This window comes from Phasianus colchicus, chromosome 3, assembly GCF_987193195.1.
Source record: "Phasianus colchicus chromosome 3, bPhaCol1.hap1.1, whole genome shotgun sequence".
NCBI lineage: Eukaryota > Metazoa > Chordata > Aves > Galliformes > Phasianidae > Phasianus > Phasianus colchicus.
In genome coordinates, this window is record NC_143438.1 from 77619377 (window position 1) to 77638570 (window position 19194).

The 19194-nt window shown below is 35.3% G+C and overlaps 1 protein-coding gene across 2 annotated transcripts in view; it reads left to right on the plus strand.

The window, feature by feature from the left end:
- The window catches only part of EMC2 (ER membrane protein complex subunit 2), a 40531-nt gene extending 27248 nt beyond the window's left edge, over positions 1 to 13283 (plus strand). For both annotated transcript variants that reach the window (XM_031591133.2, XM_031591134.2), the window contains exons 8-11: positions 2312 to 2393; positions 3516 to 3626; positions 5240 to 5344; positions 11611 to 13283. In XM_031591133.2, coding sequence (XP_031446993.1) covers positions 2312 to 2393; positions 3516 to 3626; positions 5240 to 5344; positions 11611 to 11697 — 385 coding nt within the window. In that variant the 3' untranslated portion in view covers positions 11698 to 13283. The remainder of the gene's footprint in view (positions 1 to 2311; positions 2394 to 3515; positions 3627 to 5239; positions 5345 to 11610) is intronic.
- Positions 13284 to 19194: the final 5911 nt, after the last annotated feature.

A 19194-nucleotide genomic window follows, 5' to 3' on the forward strand; every position in this document is an offset into this window, starting at 1 on the left:
TTGAAATATGCGCTGTGCAAGTCAGAGACCTCAGTGATTGTTTTGAAGAACTGATGTTAGAAAGTATGAAGTCTCCTTTCCAATATAACAGACTTTCTCAGGAAATAATTAACAGCCTTGTCATACTGCTGGGACATTAATAAGATATTCGATTTTCAAATGGAAGAAATTTCATTAATTACTTGTATGTTTCAGGCGTTTATTAAATCCTTTTTTTTTTTTTTAAATAAATGTTTTAAGCGTAGCAAGGAACAGCACACATTTTCTCTAATTTTTCTTTCAAGTGACTTTTTTACTGGGTATAGATTTTAAGTTCTTTGCCACTAAAAACAATTGATCACAGCAAACTATGTGTAATACTCTTATTTTCAATTAGCCTACCTCTGCAGGAACTTTTAGTAACCTTTAAAAAATAAATAAAGCACGGATCCCTAGTTGGAGGAATTTGGTCGCCTGGGTACAAAACCCAGTGCAATCAAGAATGCTGGATGTTGTTGTAACTTGCTTATTGGATATTTAATGTTTTTGTTAGCTTTTTTTATTGCTGCAGTGACAGGAGGAAATCCCAGTGTGAGAGGATTAGCTCAAAGCCTTAGTGCAAGTTTTCTAATATCACAGTATTAATTCTAACCTCCACCCAAAGGCGTATCTTTTCCCCTCACTTCTTTAGTTCTTCAGCCCAGCCTGAATTATACCACATTGTTTCCTTCCTTCCTTTCTAGTAGTGAATCAGATTCTCCAAAAATAAATAGCCTTTCTCACAATGATGAAAAAATTGTCCACCATTACCCCGTTCGTAAAGAAAGCATCTGCTAAACTCTTTCAAATGCTGACTTAAGGAATAATTAAATATTGAATATATGTATATGGTTAGAAATATATTCGAGCAGTGAAATCTCCTTGTGCATGATGCAATGGAGCAAACATACGTATCCCATTACAGTTTTTTTTTCTTTTTTTTTTTTTCCTTTTTTGTTTTTTGCTATAGTCTTTATTACAAAATCGTGTAATAAAACTTGAGAAAGAAATTGGTTTTGTTTGTATTTGCCTTGGGCTGCAATTCAAAAGTGAAAAAGCTGAACTTTCTCCAATTCATTGAAAAAATTGACCGTGCTCACTGTTTACTTTATAAGCATCATTTATTATTATATTTCTTTTTGATGTAGATAAAAGGAAATGAATCTTGTCTAAAAAAGCAACTAATTAACTAAAAAACAACCATATTATCAGTTGTTCAGCAGTATCAGAAATTCTGCCTTACTGGTGAATTCACCATGGTGTTACTATTGTTCATAAACATGCCTAAATTAACAAGATGCATGTGATCCTTAGTTCCACATTTTGTTTTGATGTAAGGAATGTGTTTTCTGCTTTTGGAGAGTCAGATTATTATCCTTTTATTTCCAAATTAACTTTTGAGATATATACCTGACTGTTACAATAAAAAACCCACAGTTTGCTTATTCTAGGAAATAAGATTCGACTGTTTGTGTTTTAATATTCTTATTGTTGCTGAGTTGCTTTTACTCTGATCATGTCTACCAACACTGGCGTTACAAACTTTGTCTCTCTGAATTTTAGCATCATGTCATTTAAGCTATGAACATCAATGCTATCACGTCTGTAATATCCTGCAAATTCTAAAGGAAACCCTGTTAGTTGAAAGATTGTGAAGCTAAGATTTTTTATTAACCCAAACAAACATATAAGATTATCTTTGTAATTTATTTTGGAGGGCTTTCATTTAAAGAACAAATACTAGAATTTCTTTTACAGTGATAACATGCTGTTATTTGGACTGGGGTAGTGCTATTTTCATATACATATATTTAGACTGTCTGACTTTTACTACTGTTCTGAGGGGTTTTGACCACACTTCTGTGGTTGAGTCTGAGTAGATAGCTGACTGACGATGTTAACCATGTTCTGATACATAGTGTGGTGTATGAATCACCATGTAGCTAAAAAACCTTGTAGGAAAAAAATAAGAACTACTTTGTGTTGTGTTTTCTGTTACATAATGCCTGTTTCTACTTATTACTTTTGTTAATAAGAAATGACACTTATTGGTAAAAAAGGCTAAATATTGATGCCTTCTGTATATATTAAAACCATTACATTTGGTATATTTTTCACTGTTTTTAATGTAAAAAATTTGTGTTTTCAAACATCACTTAAAAATAAAATGTTTCTTTGCATTGTGAGTCATGGGGAGTTACAAAACAAGTAGGCTCCTTTTATTGTACTGTAAAGAAACTGAAGTAAGCTGTGCACAGTTTCATTTTTATGTCGCTGTTATTATATTCTTCAGCTATGCAAAAGCAGCCTTCTGCCTAGAGGAGCTTATGATGACCAATCCACACAACCACTTATATTGTCAGCAGTATGCTGAAGTGAGTATTTTTCTGAAAAATCAGTTATGTTTGAATACATATTCTGTTTTTTTTTTTTTTTGTTACTGAAGCAGTGAAAATGGAATAAAAATTTATTTAATTTTTCCCTAGGAGATTTAAGACAGTGCGTAGTGAATGTTAACTTCTCCAAGAACTTCCACGCTAAGAAAGCTGTTTTGTTACTCAGTGTGACTTAACTATAAATAAGAGTTGAGGCAGGAATTACTGAAGATAAAAATTCCTTTTAAATAGGCTATTCTTGTTGAAGTATTTATTCACTTTTCAAATTAACTGCATTAGAATTTAAACTATCATAACTACGAAGCTATAATATATTATCTAGTACTCTGGAGCTAGATCTTGGAATCCTTCACATAGGAAATTTTGCCTGAAAGAACACTCATTGCATGAAGAGAGGATCCTCTGAAGTCATACCTCTAGAATTTTAGCCAGTTGTAACTATTTTTCAGATGTGTGATATTTTTTTTCCTAAATCATGCCTTAACTACTTGGAATGGATTTGATTTGTTTTGTTAGCATGGATAAAATTGAGTTAACATCAAAACTTGAAAGTCTAAATAGCGTTGTGATAGAATAACTATGAAGCATGTCTTTTAATAGTTCACTCCTTTTGTTGCTCTAATAGCAGTCAAAATTAATAGAAAAATAATGGAGTGATCTTTAAACTTTGTGTACTGTTTTTTGGTAAACAGCTAATGAAAGACAATGTGTTGCATACTGTTGTAATGCTATGCTGAAGGAATTTAGAGTTAGTACAGATTTCTAACAGTCAGAACTTAAATTTAGATTGAAAGTCCATTTTAATTTCATAAGAGACTATCCCAAGATTGTAAGTATTGAAAGTGCAAAATAATCACTTTCTATTTTTATAGCAGCTGATTTAAATTAATGTTGGTTTTCCCCACAGTTAAATATTTTTACATTAATTCACTTTTCAGAGTTCAAGTTTTTCCCAAAGCCAATGTTTGGCCTTTGGTAGAACTCACCTAGAATATCATGTCAAACAAACCTGACAAGAAGTTTCATAATATCTTTGAATCAAGAGTGAATGCCTGAAAATATGGATGATGTGCAACTTTCAGGAGCCTATTGTTTTTACAGGTTAAATATACTCAAGGGGGGCTTGAAAACCTAGAGCTATCAAGAAAATATTTTGCACAAGCACTGAAACTTAACAACAGAAATATGAGAGCTTTGTTTGGGCTTTACATGGTGAGTTTGATTGTTTTTTTCCTCATGTTAACGTTTCATAAGCTTTAATGCATGTATATCATCCTTTGGCATTTGCTGTATTTTCTTCTTTTTGATTTAATATAGTATTTAATAACAGTGTTAATAGTCTAAACTATAGGGTATGAACAGCATTGTGCCAGTGATCAAAAGTGATAAAAAGATATTAAAGCTAGTTTCTGTGTTCCAGTATGTGTATCTTGATTCCCAATCTCAGGTGGGGTAATGATACTTCATTAAATCAATTTTCAAAGCATTTTTTAAGAAGCTTTAACGGTAATTTTCAGTTTCAGTTGCTTTTGAAAATGTTTTCCTGTGGAAGCAAAGTCTTGGCTTCCTATGCTTTCCATATATAAATTCAAACTTTTTTTTGACATCTTCTTCCACCTGTCTTTGTTCACATAATTTGATCACTGATTTATATAGCCATCTTCCAAGTTTAACTATCTTATGCTATCAAACCATCCTTCAAGTCGATTTCACCAAAGATCAGTTCACTTTTTAAATATTTTATCAGTCATCTTTATTATTTGTAAGAATTTTCATTTATGTCAAGCCCTTTTGGGCTTTAGTACTCCCAGAGGCTTCACTTGCACAATAGTGGTAGGTGACTTAGGCTAATCCATCTTCATCCTCTTTAGATGTCTGTAAATCCCCATGTTTATGAATTCACTTGTGCCCCAGTGTAATTTCATCACCAGATACCAACGCTCTTTTGTTATCTATGCAGCGTAATGCCTTACTGACAAGCATAGCATATGCTAGTTCTTTTGTGCTTACCGGACAGGATAACCAGATTGCAGCAAAATTTCCTCAGCAAGTCTGCTCACACAGTATCAGCCAATAAAATTTGCATTATTTTCTGTGCCCTTGCTGGAGATAAATACATCTGTACTTTTTTTTTTTTTTTTTAAGTTACAAGACTTGTATGTGTGTTCTTACCTCTTTCCTCCTTAGCAGCCTCGCCAGGGGTTGACTTTTCTGATTTCTGTGCTTATTTTACATTGAGTAACTCTTGGACCAATCACTGGAGCATTACATTAACTTAGAAATGCATTGAGAGTAGACATTTTCTGCAACTTGAAGAAGCTGATCTACGCATTTGTTGTCTGTTTTCTTAGTTGAAGTACTCTTAAGCTATAATTCTTGCCATTTTTCCACAGAATTATAAATATTAACACATGAAGGTAACTTCTTGAAAGGGATTTAAAATCATACACTTCTCTGCAGGATAGTGAGCCTCTGAAGAGTACCAGCACACTATAATTACCTTCTTTTTTCCAAATTTTGCAGAGGAAAATGGCAATTGGATATAAAGACAGAGCATTTTATATCTTCTCTGACACATCAAATGGGAAAAAACAGTTTGTAACTTTTAGTTTAGGAAATTAGCTGATTATGTCCGGATGCTCTTCTTAAATCAGTACATAACTGGACTTAAGTTTGATTTAGTGAATTAGAACAAAAAGTAGTTTAAATAGTTTAGGTTAATTCTTAATTGGATGCTATCTACCAGCTAGTAGTTTTTACTTATTTATTATTTTCATGCACATATCTTTCGTAATTGTATGTTTTTCTACTTTTTTTTTTGCTAGTCTGCGAGCCATATTGCCTCCAATCCAAAAGCAAGTGCAAAAATGAAAAAAGATAATATGAAATATGCCAGCTGGGCAGCGAATCAAATAAATAGAGCCTACCAGGTTAGTATCTAATTATTTTCTGATGCTCTTAGTATTTTCTGTAGTTCTTTTCTGCTGTTCAGTGGGTTAGATATGATAGGTGTAAATTGGTGTAATTTTTTGAGTTTCTTGCATTCTACTTGTTTGTCTTCCTGAAAGCCTTACTTAATAAAAGGTTGATTCTTTACAATTATTAATTTGTATTACTTATAAGCTTTATACATTTCTTTTTTAATTAAATGGTTACTGTAATGCTGACTTCCAAGACTCAGTTCTAAAGTTATGTATTTTAATAAAATTTAGTATGTCTCAATTCTTAAAATTATTTCGTTATCTACTTCTTCACTAGAAATCAAATTAAGATTTTAGAATGTTAGTTTCTTTTGATTTAATCTTAAAGAATATTATTATTAAAATCATACTTTAAATAGAACAGAATAGTTTATTTGAAATGGGCTTTCAAAGGTCATCCAGCCTAGTCAAAAGTTAAAGCACATTCATGAGGGCATTGCCAAATGCCTCTTGATTCAGGTTGGATGTTAGGAAATATTACTTTTCCCACCCAGGGTGGTCAGGTGCTGGAACAGGCTGCCCAGGGAGGTGGTGAGTCACCGTCCCTGGAGGTGTTCAAGAAATTTTAGCTGTTGTACTGAAGGACATGGTGGGAAATTTGGTGATAGGCATATGGTTGACTGGATGATCTTAGAGGTCTATTCCAACCTTGGTGCTTCCATAGTTTAGTGAGAACAATTGGTAGTAGGCAGACAGCTGGACTGGATAATCTTGTAGGTCTTTTCCAACCTTGGTGATTTTATAATTCTTTGTTTCTAATAAATACCTTAGGGATGGTTTATCTGTAAAACTGTGAAAATGTAGACTTTTTTATGCCACGTTCAAAGCTTGCTAAAGTCATCGGGAGTCTTTTCAGGTATTTGAGAAGTCATGTATAAACATTTACATTTACTTTTGTTTACTTTTTTTTTCTCTCCAAGTGTGAATGAAAATACGTTTTAGCTAATAGGTTCTTCTGTCCTTCCATCCCAAACATAATATGTCTATTTAACTCTTTACAGGTATTCTCAATGATCTAGCAATCAAAGCTTATGTTTATGAGCTTTGACATCTGAACAAACGATTCAGTTCTTCCCGGAACTCTTTTCTGAGCAAAAATGTTGGATTTAAATTAAGAGACTTTACTTGCATGTTATTGTTCATCTCTGTCTCTAATATTTCGGAAGGCAATAGTTATTTTACTGCTGCTGTTCAAAGCTAATGCTGCCAAGTGGCTTTTTTGACCAGCTTCATCTATTACAGAATTAAATTAGGATTTTCCTGTATGACCACTGCAGTTTTCCTAATATTGTTGTGTTGGTCCACTGCCAAAAGTGCAACTTTTGTGGCTGACATGTTCTTGATGTATTACAATTTTAAAGTAGTTTTCACTTCCCCTGATTAAGCCTATGGCTTCTGAATATACTTTCCTGTGAGGAATATCTCTTTAGAAGCAGTTTTGTAGGAAATATGTTGTGTCTGTAAGGACACATTTAAGCTTTTTTTACTTGAATGCATAAGCTTTCTTTCTCTGTTTTACTATTTAAATGAGTTTTTACACGTGATTAATCAACCATGTACCTGTTCATGACAAGAAGGCGTGTACAAATTACATCCTTCATCTCATTTCCCATAAATAAGCAGGACTTCTTCTGACTCCAGTATGTCTGATGTTCTAGTAAGAACATTACTGATGGAAAACATAAGTATTGCAGGATTTATGAGGGAAAACCAAATAAAAAATTGAAGAGCAGAATTCACGCTAAATTTGCCACTGACAGAATAAGACAAGTTTTAAAAGATGTCTGAATGTTAAGTGAAAACTATTATTCCATGATTTACGTCTTAATAAAACAACCTGCTTAGATTAGGGGGGTTTTGAACATATGTTTTAAGGGAGTATTATGACTAAAGTTTCTAGTTGAAAGTACAAGTAGACATCCCTTAGCTCTTCTGGGAAATGGCCTCCTTCAGGGTACATCAGAATGAGAGTATAAAGTCAGTGTTGGCTGTGGGTTGCTGGCATACCAAGACTAAGACCTAGAAATGCATCTCCATATTCTAACAAAAGTGTAAATGATAGTTTGTACTTACTTGACTGGGAGTGAAATAATCTTTTTTTATTTCCCCACATGGCTTTCTGTTAGCATCACAATCTCTAAGGAAATATGAATACTCGGTTGTTCTTTTAATTTTTTACTGGAAAGCATACTTCCAGTGTTTATGTGAAGTTATTTAGGAATTTATGTGAAGAATATTTTGTTGATGCTTAGCAGCACGGGTCACATTAAGAAACTAGGACATTAAAACACATGTCATAAGTTCTTTGACTTCATGCTTTTGTGATACATTGCATAGCTTAGCTGCTCATTTTAGCTGTTTGGAACATAAAGTGACAAACACCATATCCAACTGGAATTACAGAGGGAGTTTAGCTATGCAGAAAATCATATCTGTTCAGCCTAGAATTTGGTGAGTAACTGGTGTGGACACGCCCTTCATCCTCAGAGTACCATGAGAAGCTCTGGTGACCAAAGCTGGACAGGACTACCTCAGCCCTGCCCAACTGAGCTCGTTGCTCTGACATGATTTTGGAGGGCTTGGCCACTCCAGTTTTTATGTCAGGGACTTACACCAACTGCAGCACCACATAGTGTCTGGCGATGTAGTAGGTGGGTGGCACTTTCCTCTACGAGTCAGTACTCTGATGTGTTGCTCCCCTCGTTTGCTGAGTGGTTGGAAATTGTCAACTTTCAGACATACGGATGAAACCTCTGTGGCATTTGCCCTCACAGCTCCCTCCATTAGTGGAGGATTGTCTAGCCAGGTTATAAGCTAGTTACTTATATTGTCTCTATAAATTCTCCTCACTTTTCCTTGTGTTATCCAAAGCTCTCTGCAAAGTGAAATGAGACCCTTAAGAGTCTGTTGAGCTTGGCATCAACTTCTTTTATTAGTTGGACCTTCTTACGCTGTTGAATGCAGTTTTTCCTTGAGTCATAGTCTAGAGGATGAGATGCATTTAGAATCCTGGCATGGGTGCCAAGTCAAATTATATGCATTTGTGACTTTAAAATTGCTTTCAAGCAGTTGTCTTGCAATGAGATTTTTTCCCATTTTGAGTCTGGATTTTGTTCTTGAAGCACCAGCAGTCCAAATAGTAATTTTGAAAACCTGCTTTATTTTTTTTCAATTCAGCACTGGCTATAGTACCATTGGTTTTTTTGTTGTTGTTTTTCATACCATTTACTTGAAATATTTTTACTGCTCCCTTCATTTTAGTTTATTCTGTGACAGGTAGTTTCCTTTGGCACATGATTTTTGCTTTTTTGCATTCTTGTTTGAAATCTGAGGAATGCTTTAGTTTATCGTCTTTTTAAAAATCAATATTTGTGTAAAAAGAGAACCATATTTTTACCTTTTCCAGACTGTAAAACTGTGTTTCTACAGAAAAATGTGATAAAAATAGTTAAGGGCAATTTTGTTTGGTTTGAGGTTGTGTTGTTAGTTTTTTGGTTTCTAATGAGCATCAAGTAACTGTGCTTTATGTGGTTAGTATTTTGATGTTATATCTGTAACCATGCATGCTGACTACTGCTTCTCATCTATGCCTTACTGGGGAGGTGAAGTAGTCAGGTTTTGTAGCTAGGGCTGCTACTTGCATCTGGAATTGCTGGCTGCTAACACTGTCATTCTTAGACTGACGGAGTGAAAAGAAAAAAAATACCTATATACTGATTATTTGAAGAAATGTTGTAAGCTCAAGCTTAGTTTTCCATTGCTTTATTACTGCAAAACTCTGGATTATTCAGTTTGTGCTGATCCTGTGATGAAGCCTGTCATTCTTGTGACTGAGAACATGAGTCCCACTGTTATTTTAACATTGGAACAAACTGTGGCTACCTCTGGCGCTCTTCAATTAAGTAATTAGTTTAACATGTCTTTTGGTAGAAGCATTTCAACAGAGGCAGAGAAGGTTGATTAATGCTCATAAAAATCTTAAATGTGATCCTACTTGTGGTAGTTGTTCAGATGTATACTGCTTTGGTACATTGCTAAGTTCTTCTGTGTGAGCAATCCACATGGTATTTATGGTTGGAGAGGTGATTTTGTTACAAACCATTTGGGAAACAGAAAATTAAATCTTGATTTTAAGAAATGGATTCCGGCTCAATCAGTCAAATTGCTGTGTAATGGCAGAATAGACAAAATAATTGTTCGTCAGGGTAAATTTGAAGTGATTAGATGTCCAAGTATACTTGTGTTTGTTATGATGCAGAGTTTGATTTTACTTGATCCATTTAAAGTACACGTCAATATCATGAAGGCAGCCACTCCTGAAACTAACAAGTAGTGTTTTTAAGCTAATATCTTGTGTCACTTCTGTTTTCAGCATCTCTAAAGAGAAGTAAAATAAATACAGTTCTTATTTTCAAGCTTTCCTCTGCCTGCTTTCTGTACGTCCTACCAAACGTGATGTTTGACCATAGTATATTCAGACTCCTGTGCTGCTTTATTTTGTTTTGGAAGTACTTTGAATAAGAAACAGAAGAAACAGTTCTCCTGTGGAGGATTTTGTGCTCTGGTTTTACATTTGCTTGTTTTGATGAAAGGGCTTGGACCTCCCCAAGTATCAGCTTAGGACTGCTCTTGTTTAGGTTGAAGAAAAAGAGGGCATTGCATTAAATTCAATTTCTTCTCTCATCTGAGAGAGTCTAAAGAAAGCTTTGATTTTCCTTTAAAGTTGACTGTTGCAGGTCATTACGAAAACTTTGCAACCTGGAAAATGGTACATATTGCTAGAATAAAAGCAGGGAATGTCAGTTCATCTTCTGAAAATATGAAATATGAAAATACGGAGTTTCCTGTATGTCTCCGAACTATGAAGTATTGTCACAGTAACTGAACTTCATTTTTCTATTTCATGTGAAATATCTTTTCATTTACTGTACTGAAGCTGTTTCTTCACGATCGGTACTGATGCAGAGTCCCAGTGTTAAACTGTAGGCTAGGGGTCAAAAGCAGGTTGACAGGTCCTGCAGCTTGTTGCTGGTGTGATTTTACCTGGGTCTGATGACTTAATCTTTCTTAACAGGTCATGAAGAGTTTGCTAAATTAAGTTAATTACAAGAGAGAAGGGACACATTATAAATCAAGGGCAAACTATGCAAAACAGCAGTGGTATTTGAAATAAAAAACATAAACACTCAATAAATTTTCAATTTTAGATGTTAACAATTAGGCAAATAACAGACTATTTTACTAACTGCAAGTTACAGTTACTGCTTCTATAGTTTCATTACTACCCCAGCCTCAAATGCAAAACTTTTAAAATGAAGGTGTATTAGAAATGATTGAGAGTTTTGTTTGACTGAAGACCAGCACAGTCAATAAATCCACTGTGCACAGTGTGACTGATGAGCGATGGGAGCCATCACTACAGTTAGAATACTCCTTTTGAAGTCAGCATGGGGTAATCAGCAGCTCCTCCCCTTCTTAGCCTTTCTTTCCCAAACTTGGCTGAACATATCTTAGAGAATCTAAAGCCATAACACTGGAAAATAGTATTTATAAAGCTGTATTTTTCCTTGTTATCAAGGCAGAGTTTCAGATCAAAGCAGAATTTCAGATGCGCTCTGAAATTGCTATTGTAACAGTAGGTTACGATCAAACATGAGGTCATTACTTCAGTTACTTTGAACCATAAAATGTAATTATAAGATGATTGCATTGTTCTGTAGTAGATTTTGATAAGCAGAGCCTTCTCTGTCTCCCTGTAACTAAAATAGAAAATAAATCATATTTGTAATTTAAACAGTAGCAAGACCTGATACTTAAGCTAATCTATTTTCAATCACATCAAAAATTAAGTCAAGTAAAATTTGTGTTAAGGCTCACAGAGCAAACAAAACAACAGGAAGATCTCTGTCATTAGAGAAATGTTAATTTCCAAAGTGGGATATTTGTTAGTACTCAGTATGTAAATTCAGAGCAAATGATTGAAATTAAGGTTTTGTTATTTTTTCATTACTTACTAGAGGAAGGATGATATAACTTTTGTTCTAGCAAGAGAGATGAGGTTTTAGTGTAACATTAAAGAAGCTGTTCTTTTGACTTTGTAGTAAATACAGTTAATAATTTTTAGGTTTTTTATTGTACTTGATGCTTAGAACCTTTACTTGCACTGAATATTTTCTTATATATGAAGAAAATATATTTATTTCTTTATTTTTTAGTTTGCAGGTCGCAGTAAGAAAGAAACTAAGTACTCCCTGAAAGCAGTGGAAGACATGTTGGAGACCCTGCAAATCACTCAGTCTTAGGTTGGCACAGAGAGGTCCAATATTAAATTTTCAGATTCTTTGCTCAAACTTTAATAACTTCTGGGTTATGTTACTCCAGTACTGTTAAAAATTAATTTTGTATTAATGTGGCTATCTAAAATAATGTTTTCTGAGAAGTAAAATGACTATTTATTGCTGCTATCTAAAATGTGATGAATACCCACTGAAATGAGTAACTTATCAAAGTAGATGACATAAAGAAATGTAATGATTTGCACAACAGTCTCCTTAGATTTTGTATGTACAGTACCTGCTTTTAAGCCATAATTTGTAGAAATAAACTTGTTAAATGACTAAAAGCAATTACAGTGATGTATTGAACTTGTCAATGGAAGCTACAAATTTATATATGGAGATTAATAACATATGTTAGAAAATGTTATCTTACTTGAATATTTAAGAGTTAAAGCATGCTGCAGATGTATAATTTGTTAACTATTTACCATACGAGAAGAGATTATTTTGCATGAATACACTTTATTAGAGGAAAACATTAATGATTTTATGAATTATTTGATATCTGCTATTGTAGAAATGGAGAGAACTTTTTTGTATACTTTTCTTCAGAGGGTCTCCTGTACTGGCTTACGGCCGAGGACATTTGTCTCTGTGGCTTTCTGGGCAAATGCTTCCATGTCTACTTAGTTCTCCAATCAGTAAATACATGTGGTTTTTTTTGTTTTTTTTTTAAACTCCTTCTGTGTGTCCTTTGTTGTACACATGTTCCACATCATGAATTTAAAAACCATCTGAATACAGGGATTACCTGCTGGTCGTTCTAATTTTACAGTACCTACAGTACTGCTGTAAGCTATGGCATATCAGCTTCTCCACGGTAACCAGGAGTACCTGCGCTGTGAGGACGGGACAGGTTGTTCTACTGCCTTATACTTACTGGATAATGCAAGTATTTTTACATCCATAAGCATGAAAGATCTAGTGCACTGTAAACGTGTGTCATATTTGTCTTTTAGGAGCTTGTTTGTTTACTCAGATAACTAGCCAACTACCTTAGTCCACAGATTTTGCAGTTCTGGTAATTTTGACTTGTGCTCCTTCTGCGGCACAGCTATCATTTATCACAGCTTCAGTCATGTTACATAACAGCAATGTAAGCCTGACAGATTCGAATAAAAATAATTGCAGTGTCATTTTTCTGATTGTTGCTAGCACCCAAACTGCTGAGATCTCCGAGTTTACACTGCCTTCTCTATATGAGTTAAAGCCTGTGCATTGAAATGTCCATTTTATAGCCTTGGGATTGGAATAATAAAGCTGAGCTCTTGCTTAAAAACAAAGTGTCAACAAAAATTTCCCTGTGGGTTCAAAACTTGAAAATGGTGGTTGCATGAATTCATGCCTTTAGGAAACATAAAATCTCATTCTTAGTATCTATGAAATACATTATAAGCAGTGAATATAATAGTGTGGCTGGATGGGTGCTATGCCCTGAGAGTAAATTGTGTTTAGAATCTTACATTAACTTGTTTCAGTGCTTAGGAATTACAAAACTGCTATTACTGTGCAGTATTATTATTAAATTACCTTGTTTTAACCTGTAGAAATTTTATAACGTTATTTTGAGGTCAGTGAATTAATGTTTGCAAATAGATTACGTATATTTCAGGTGGAAAACCAAGTAAATCTCATACGTGAAGCTATGTGCATTTCCTTTCAGATTTGTACTCTTTTACTGTATGAGTGTGCCATCTAGAGTTTTAAATCCTCAGTAGTCTTTATTTTACCTACATCTCCAATAATTTGGTTGCATTCTAAAATGAAAAGATGATGGGAAGCTGTACTGTAGGAATCACTTTAGTCTAAGGAACAGTTCAGTAAGTTTATTCAGTGCAGTTGGTATTTAGCCTCCTATTATATTCCCTTCCTAAATGTAAATATACATTTATAAAATAAAGGGAATATTCAGTAAAAATCTATGTTTTTTACTGGAAGTGTTACAGTAGACTCTGTAGCACAAAGAAGCTCAAGTTGATCTTTTGAGTTTGAAGCACAGTAGAAGATACATATTTTAAAGCTTCACGTTGAGAGTTATCAAACTGATTTGTATAAAGTGATCAATGGTATTTTACTGTGTGGAATTTGTATTGATGAACAGCTCACACGTATTTGTCACTTACCCAAGGAATTTGAATTATGCAGCTGAGGTTTATGAGATTTTAATTCCAAGGTACTGAAAAAAAAAATGGCAGCACCGAATTATTGTGTGGCAGGCAACTGAGGTGCTGGAAAGTGTTGTATCTAATGCTTTATTTAGAGGCAATTTACAACAAGGAATTTAAATGCAAGACTTAGACATTCTGCAAAGATGTTTCAGAGGTTTGTTGGTAAATTTTATATTGTTGACCACTTCAAAACTTTTAATTTAGATTGCTGCTTAGGATCTTTCTCATGCACTCTGATTTGTGCTTATGTTTTGGCATAATTCCTCCACAGTAGGGTTTACAAATTGGCCTAGCAAATATTTATGATATATTTATATTTACTTCAAAATAATTTACTCCTATGAAAAAATGCATGGGCAGTCTTTCATGCAACTGTTGAGTTGCAGCAATGGAAACACAGCTTTGTTTCTGTATTTAAATGAAAAAAACCTAACTTTCTTGGTCTGCAGAAGAAAGAACGGTGTGAAATGCCCTGCACTTTCAGCAAGCAAAGATACACAAATGAAACTGATAGAATGTGATCTTTATAGAATTCAGTTTCCAGTCCGACTGGGTGATTTTGTCATTTGTCGCTGACTCTGTCTTGTGTTAAAGAATGTGTTCAAAGAATGGGTTACTTAGTTAACAAATGAACTTGATTGTCCCCTTTTGTGCTCTGACAGCAAAAAATGCTACATAAAAATATCATCAAGTATGCTGTCTCCTCTCTCCAAAATAAAAGGCTGTGCATTGTTTCAATTAACAGAAAAAAACTTGAGCCCTTTACAATTATCAGTGTGTAGCAGTGACTTGAGTCTTTATATTGTGCCTTTAATAGTAGGTTTGATGTGGGGGGTGAAGTCTTATCTGTTCAAGTAAGGGTCGTTGAAGAGCTAACAAAAGGTTTGGTTCAGCATTTGTAATACAAATTTCTGGTGGCTTTTTCTGGTCTTTTTGCCTAAATGTTATACAGTTTATATTCTCTTGTTGAAAAAGTACTTGTTTAGAAAATATCTCTAAATCTCTGAAATTTGGAGCCCAGAATATCTTGCAGTTGCTATTGGAAACTGTTATTAGTCAACGGAGGACTTCCTCTTGGCAGCGTTGTATTTGTGATGGCATCCATGTTTGCTAGTCACTGCATTTACAGTGGAACTTGTATTTCAGCCAGCTTCAGAAAGGAATGGGAAAGGAAAGCAAATTAAACTTGACTTACTGGCATGAAATTGTTAGCTTCTTGTTACTTGTAGCCTCATCTTCCAAGAACACCAACTGTAGCTGTAATCAGGTTTGCAGTAATAATCCTTCTTGTAACTCAAGAGCTTCCATATATTCGGCTGTAAAACTGGCGCTCCATTAAAATCTAAAATATACCAATTTCATTTAAACAGTGCTGTGCAATGTGTACTTAGGCTGGAACTGGTGGACAGAGCAGAACAACTCTCCCACCCTCACTCATGTTAGTGTTGCAGTAGGGGAACATCAGAACAATTATTTAATGCTGGGACTTCTTTCTCTAGGAAACTAATACTACTCTAAACAGTGTTTCAAGACATAACATTACTCACATTGCTGACTGTTTGAACAGACCTTTAGGACTAAGTATTATTTAATCACAGATATTTCAGTCTTTGTGGAGAATAAAGTACTTGATATTAATCTTATCTGGAATGACTGTGGATACAGAGAGGCCTGTATCTTCTTGATAGGCACCAGCTGGAAGTTAGATTTAATCCAGAACTAGTTTTTAGAAATGGACAGTAATCTACCTGCCTCTTCACAAACAAACAAAAACTCAGAAACCCTCCCGTCAGTATAAAGTAGTGCCAACCTTTGAATGCTTGCCTAGAATGCAGAAGGGCTAGAGAGCAGTGCAAGAACTTGCTCAGCCTGTGTGCCACATTAGGACTCTGAAACAAAATGTCATTCATCTGTGTTTAGGATCCCACAAGTGAGTATTCCTGGTGTGCAGGCATCTGTCAGCTGAAAAGAGCTGAATAAGACCAGACCAGTACAGCCCATCGTCTGCAGAGGGGGTGGCCAGAGCCCTAGCTCCTGAATCTTCACCCAGCCATTGGCAGGGTTGCACATCAGCATCAATCTGCCTGCGGGATTCTGCCCTTCTAGAGACTTTCATCAGCATTTTACTTCTATCCCCCTTGGCCTCTGCTTGGTAGGATTCTTGCAGATAACTAATGCTGATGTGCAACCTTACCAATTTCACTGGAGTGTGCTGAGGTGTGAGGGTAGAGGTGAATTGTTTTGTTGAATAGATCCTGGATCTTTAAAGCTTTTGCACTTTCTTAACTTCAGTGCATTGAGTTATTAGCGCACACCTAAGGGTCAGAACAGAACCATTTACCTTGGACTGAAAGGACGTCAAGCAACAAGACCTGTCCTGTTAAACATCTGCAGTCTGCTTAGCTTGATATGGATGCTTGATAAAGAATGTCAGTGGATTTTATCATGCTGAACCACGTGCAAATGTGTAGCAAGATGTTGTTTATGGTGTCTGTAGTTTAGTTGTTGCGATCATTGGACTGTCTTGTGTGTGTGAGAGAACATGGAGTGAAAACTTAGTGAAAACATTTCCAGATGGGAAGCCCTTTGTCCAAGGTCAGAGAGAAGGATGAAGGGGCACCTTTTCAGTTTGCATGAGTCAGCGTAGGTCCAGTAGTTCTCTTTCCTGTAAAAGATCACAAAGAATGCTACATTTTTGTATGGCGTAAATAGTGGAAGACATAAGACTGTATTTAAAAAAAAAAAAAGAAATCCTGAAAAAAATCATTGTGCTCCTCAGTTTAGCTGTTTTCAGTGTGACCTTGTTGATGTTAGGATTTGTCATGCCATTTGGCTAGCACGTAGGCATCCGCCTCAGGGCTGCCAGTGCAGAAAGACACGTTTAGAGTGACTGTTCTCTTGGGAAAAGTTATTGATGGGCTTCCATCATTGCAGGTCATGACCTATTTGCATTGGCAATAGGAGTACTACTTGCCCCATTGTCAGTACTTGCTTAAATAAGATTCTTCTTAGGGAAAACTGGCCTTAATCCTAAAGAACGAGGGATCTTTTCCTCAAATGTAAATGGTTGTATTCTTTAGCAAGATTTTAGCTTTTGGACATGGTGTTTGGAAGTGAAACTTTAAACCAGGCAGATGTAGTCCTCCAGGGAAGAGGCTGCAAAAATCAGCACTGAAGCAATTTCAGAAAAGTGAGCAGCAAGTAAAATTAACCATTACTTGTGTTTATTTAGGTAATTGAGCTTGACACAGTGGTGTGTCTGACAAGTTGGTTTGTGTTTTTTATTCCATTAAATACAGATATGACACTCAAAGCTGTCATTGGCCGTCTGAGACAGATTGTTTCAGTTTAGACTTTGGAAATCAGTAAATGTGAAGAGATCGCCATGTGGGCAGAAGCATAACCAGAACACTCCTTCTGGACAGCTGTTGGAGTATGTTTTGTTTCTTAGAATCAAGAATGAAAAACATGAAAAAAATATTAACGGGTCTATTGAAAATCAGTAAATGCTGTGTCCTTTTCACTCATTTACATTTTCTTCGTTGAACAGTTATGGGTTGTTTGGGCATTATTTATTGGCATGCTTTATTGTAAGCTGGCAGTATATTTGAAAGATTCAGAGGGAGAATGAAAAATCTGAAAATAATGTAAAACCTTGGACTTGCTGACTGAAATTGAGATGAATTATTTGTAAAATGAACACAGAATTTCTGTTTTGAACATATTAAGAACATTTAGTGAATTGTAACAATGTTCTCATTGTAGCCAGGCCAAGCTTTTTGATGAAAACTTCCCAGAAATGTGATGTCTGTATGAAGCCAAAAACTGTAATAAGCGTTTAAGTAAACTTTGATTTAGTTAAGCGTAGGCCCCACCCAGCCTAAGGAAGAAGCTTTTGCTAATATGGATATTTTATTCTTCTTGGGAAGCTCCCATATTCAAGTAACATTGAGCCTGATTAGTCATATGAAAGAAGTGAATACACCTATTATCAGCATAGTTTCAAGGAACAACAAGGGTTTTCCAAACGCAGACTGTCTTCTTAGTAAAGCAGAGATGTAGATGTGGTCATTTGGGAACAAATCTAAGAGAGGAAATCGATAGATGATGCCATCACTTTGTGAGGGAATTGGACAAAGAAGTCTAGCGAGAGATTTATGTGTTTTTCCTCAGGCCCCTTTCTGTTAAGTCTGCTGGAGAAAATGCCCTCTGCAGAGAATGTTCATTTAGCTTGGCTGCATTTCAGCTATTTAACAGAAAGTGAATTTTGACAAGTGCCAGTCCGACAGACTGATGAGCAGCTGATGCTAGTGCAGGATCAGGATCATCTTTGGGTTCTAAGCAGAGAGCACCTGGGCCATCTGTAACTGGGTGGTGGGGCTTGCCACTCAGCTCTAACATCTGCCTTTAGGACATGAGCAACCTTTTACATGTCCTTCCAGTGCCTGCCTGTGCTGTACAACATTCTGAATGCCTTTATAACATGAATAGTGCTTTAAAAAAAAAAAAAAAAAAAAAAAACTAATGATTTGCTGGTTCAGAAGAGATTGATCATCTGATTTATTCACACCAGCTCTAGCCAATGTACGTACAAACTTTTTTTTTTTTCTTTTTTGTGAGCTCAGAGGCCCTATTTCTCAGTATTTAGACAACAAAGTAACAGATTGAATTCTTAAAGTCATAGCTTCCATTTGGCCTAGCAGGCACATTTTTTATTCCATTTTTTGAGAATCAGACCACACATTTAAGTGCTTAAGTGCTTAGACGTGGATTTGATTCTTAAATTTAGGCACCAGCTTTTCTTTTTTTCTCCTAATCTTTCATTTGCCAGACTCTTAAATGGAAGCAGAATTATAGTTTTCTAAGAGTCCCTGGCTGTGTATTTGTAAACTGTTAAAAAAATACCTTCTTGTATATGGCCACATACATCTATACATTGAATCACAGGAGGAAAGCAGCAGGTGTGGTAGGTGATTGATACAATAAGAACAACATTTGGACCAAATTAATGCAAGGACAGCTGTGAAGACTGGAATGATAGATTTTAATGAGGTAATATTCTGCTTGAAATACAGAAGTAGCAGTTTGTGCTGTGGCAGGTTCTGGAGCCATGTGGTCATTTCTTCATGCTCCTTCCATTGCTGCAGCCTCTTTCCTGTTATCTCCCATTGGTAACATTTTTTGCTGTGTTTTTGTGGGGCAGGATTTCTGTTATTATGCTGTTACCATCCACGACATACCCAAGAACTGAGAGATGATATCTAACCACTTCAGGGTGATTGTTTTCCCTGTT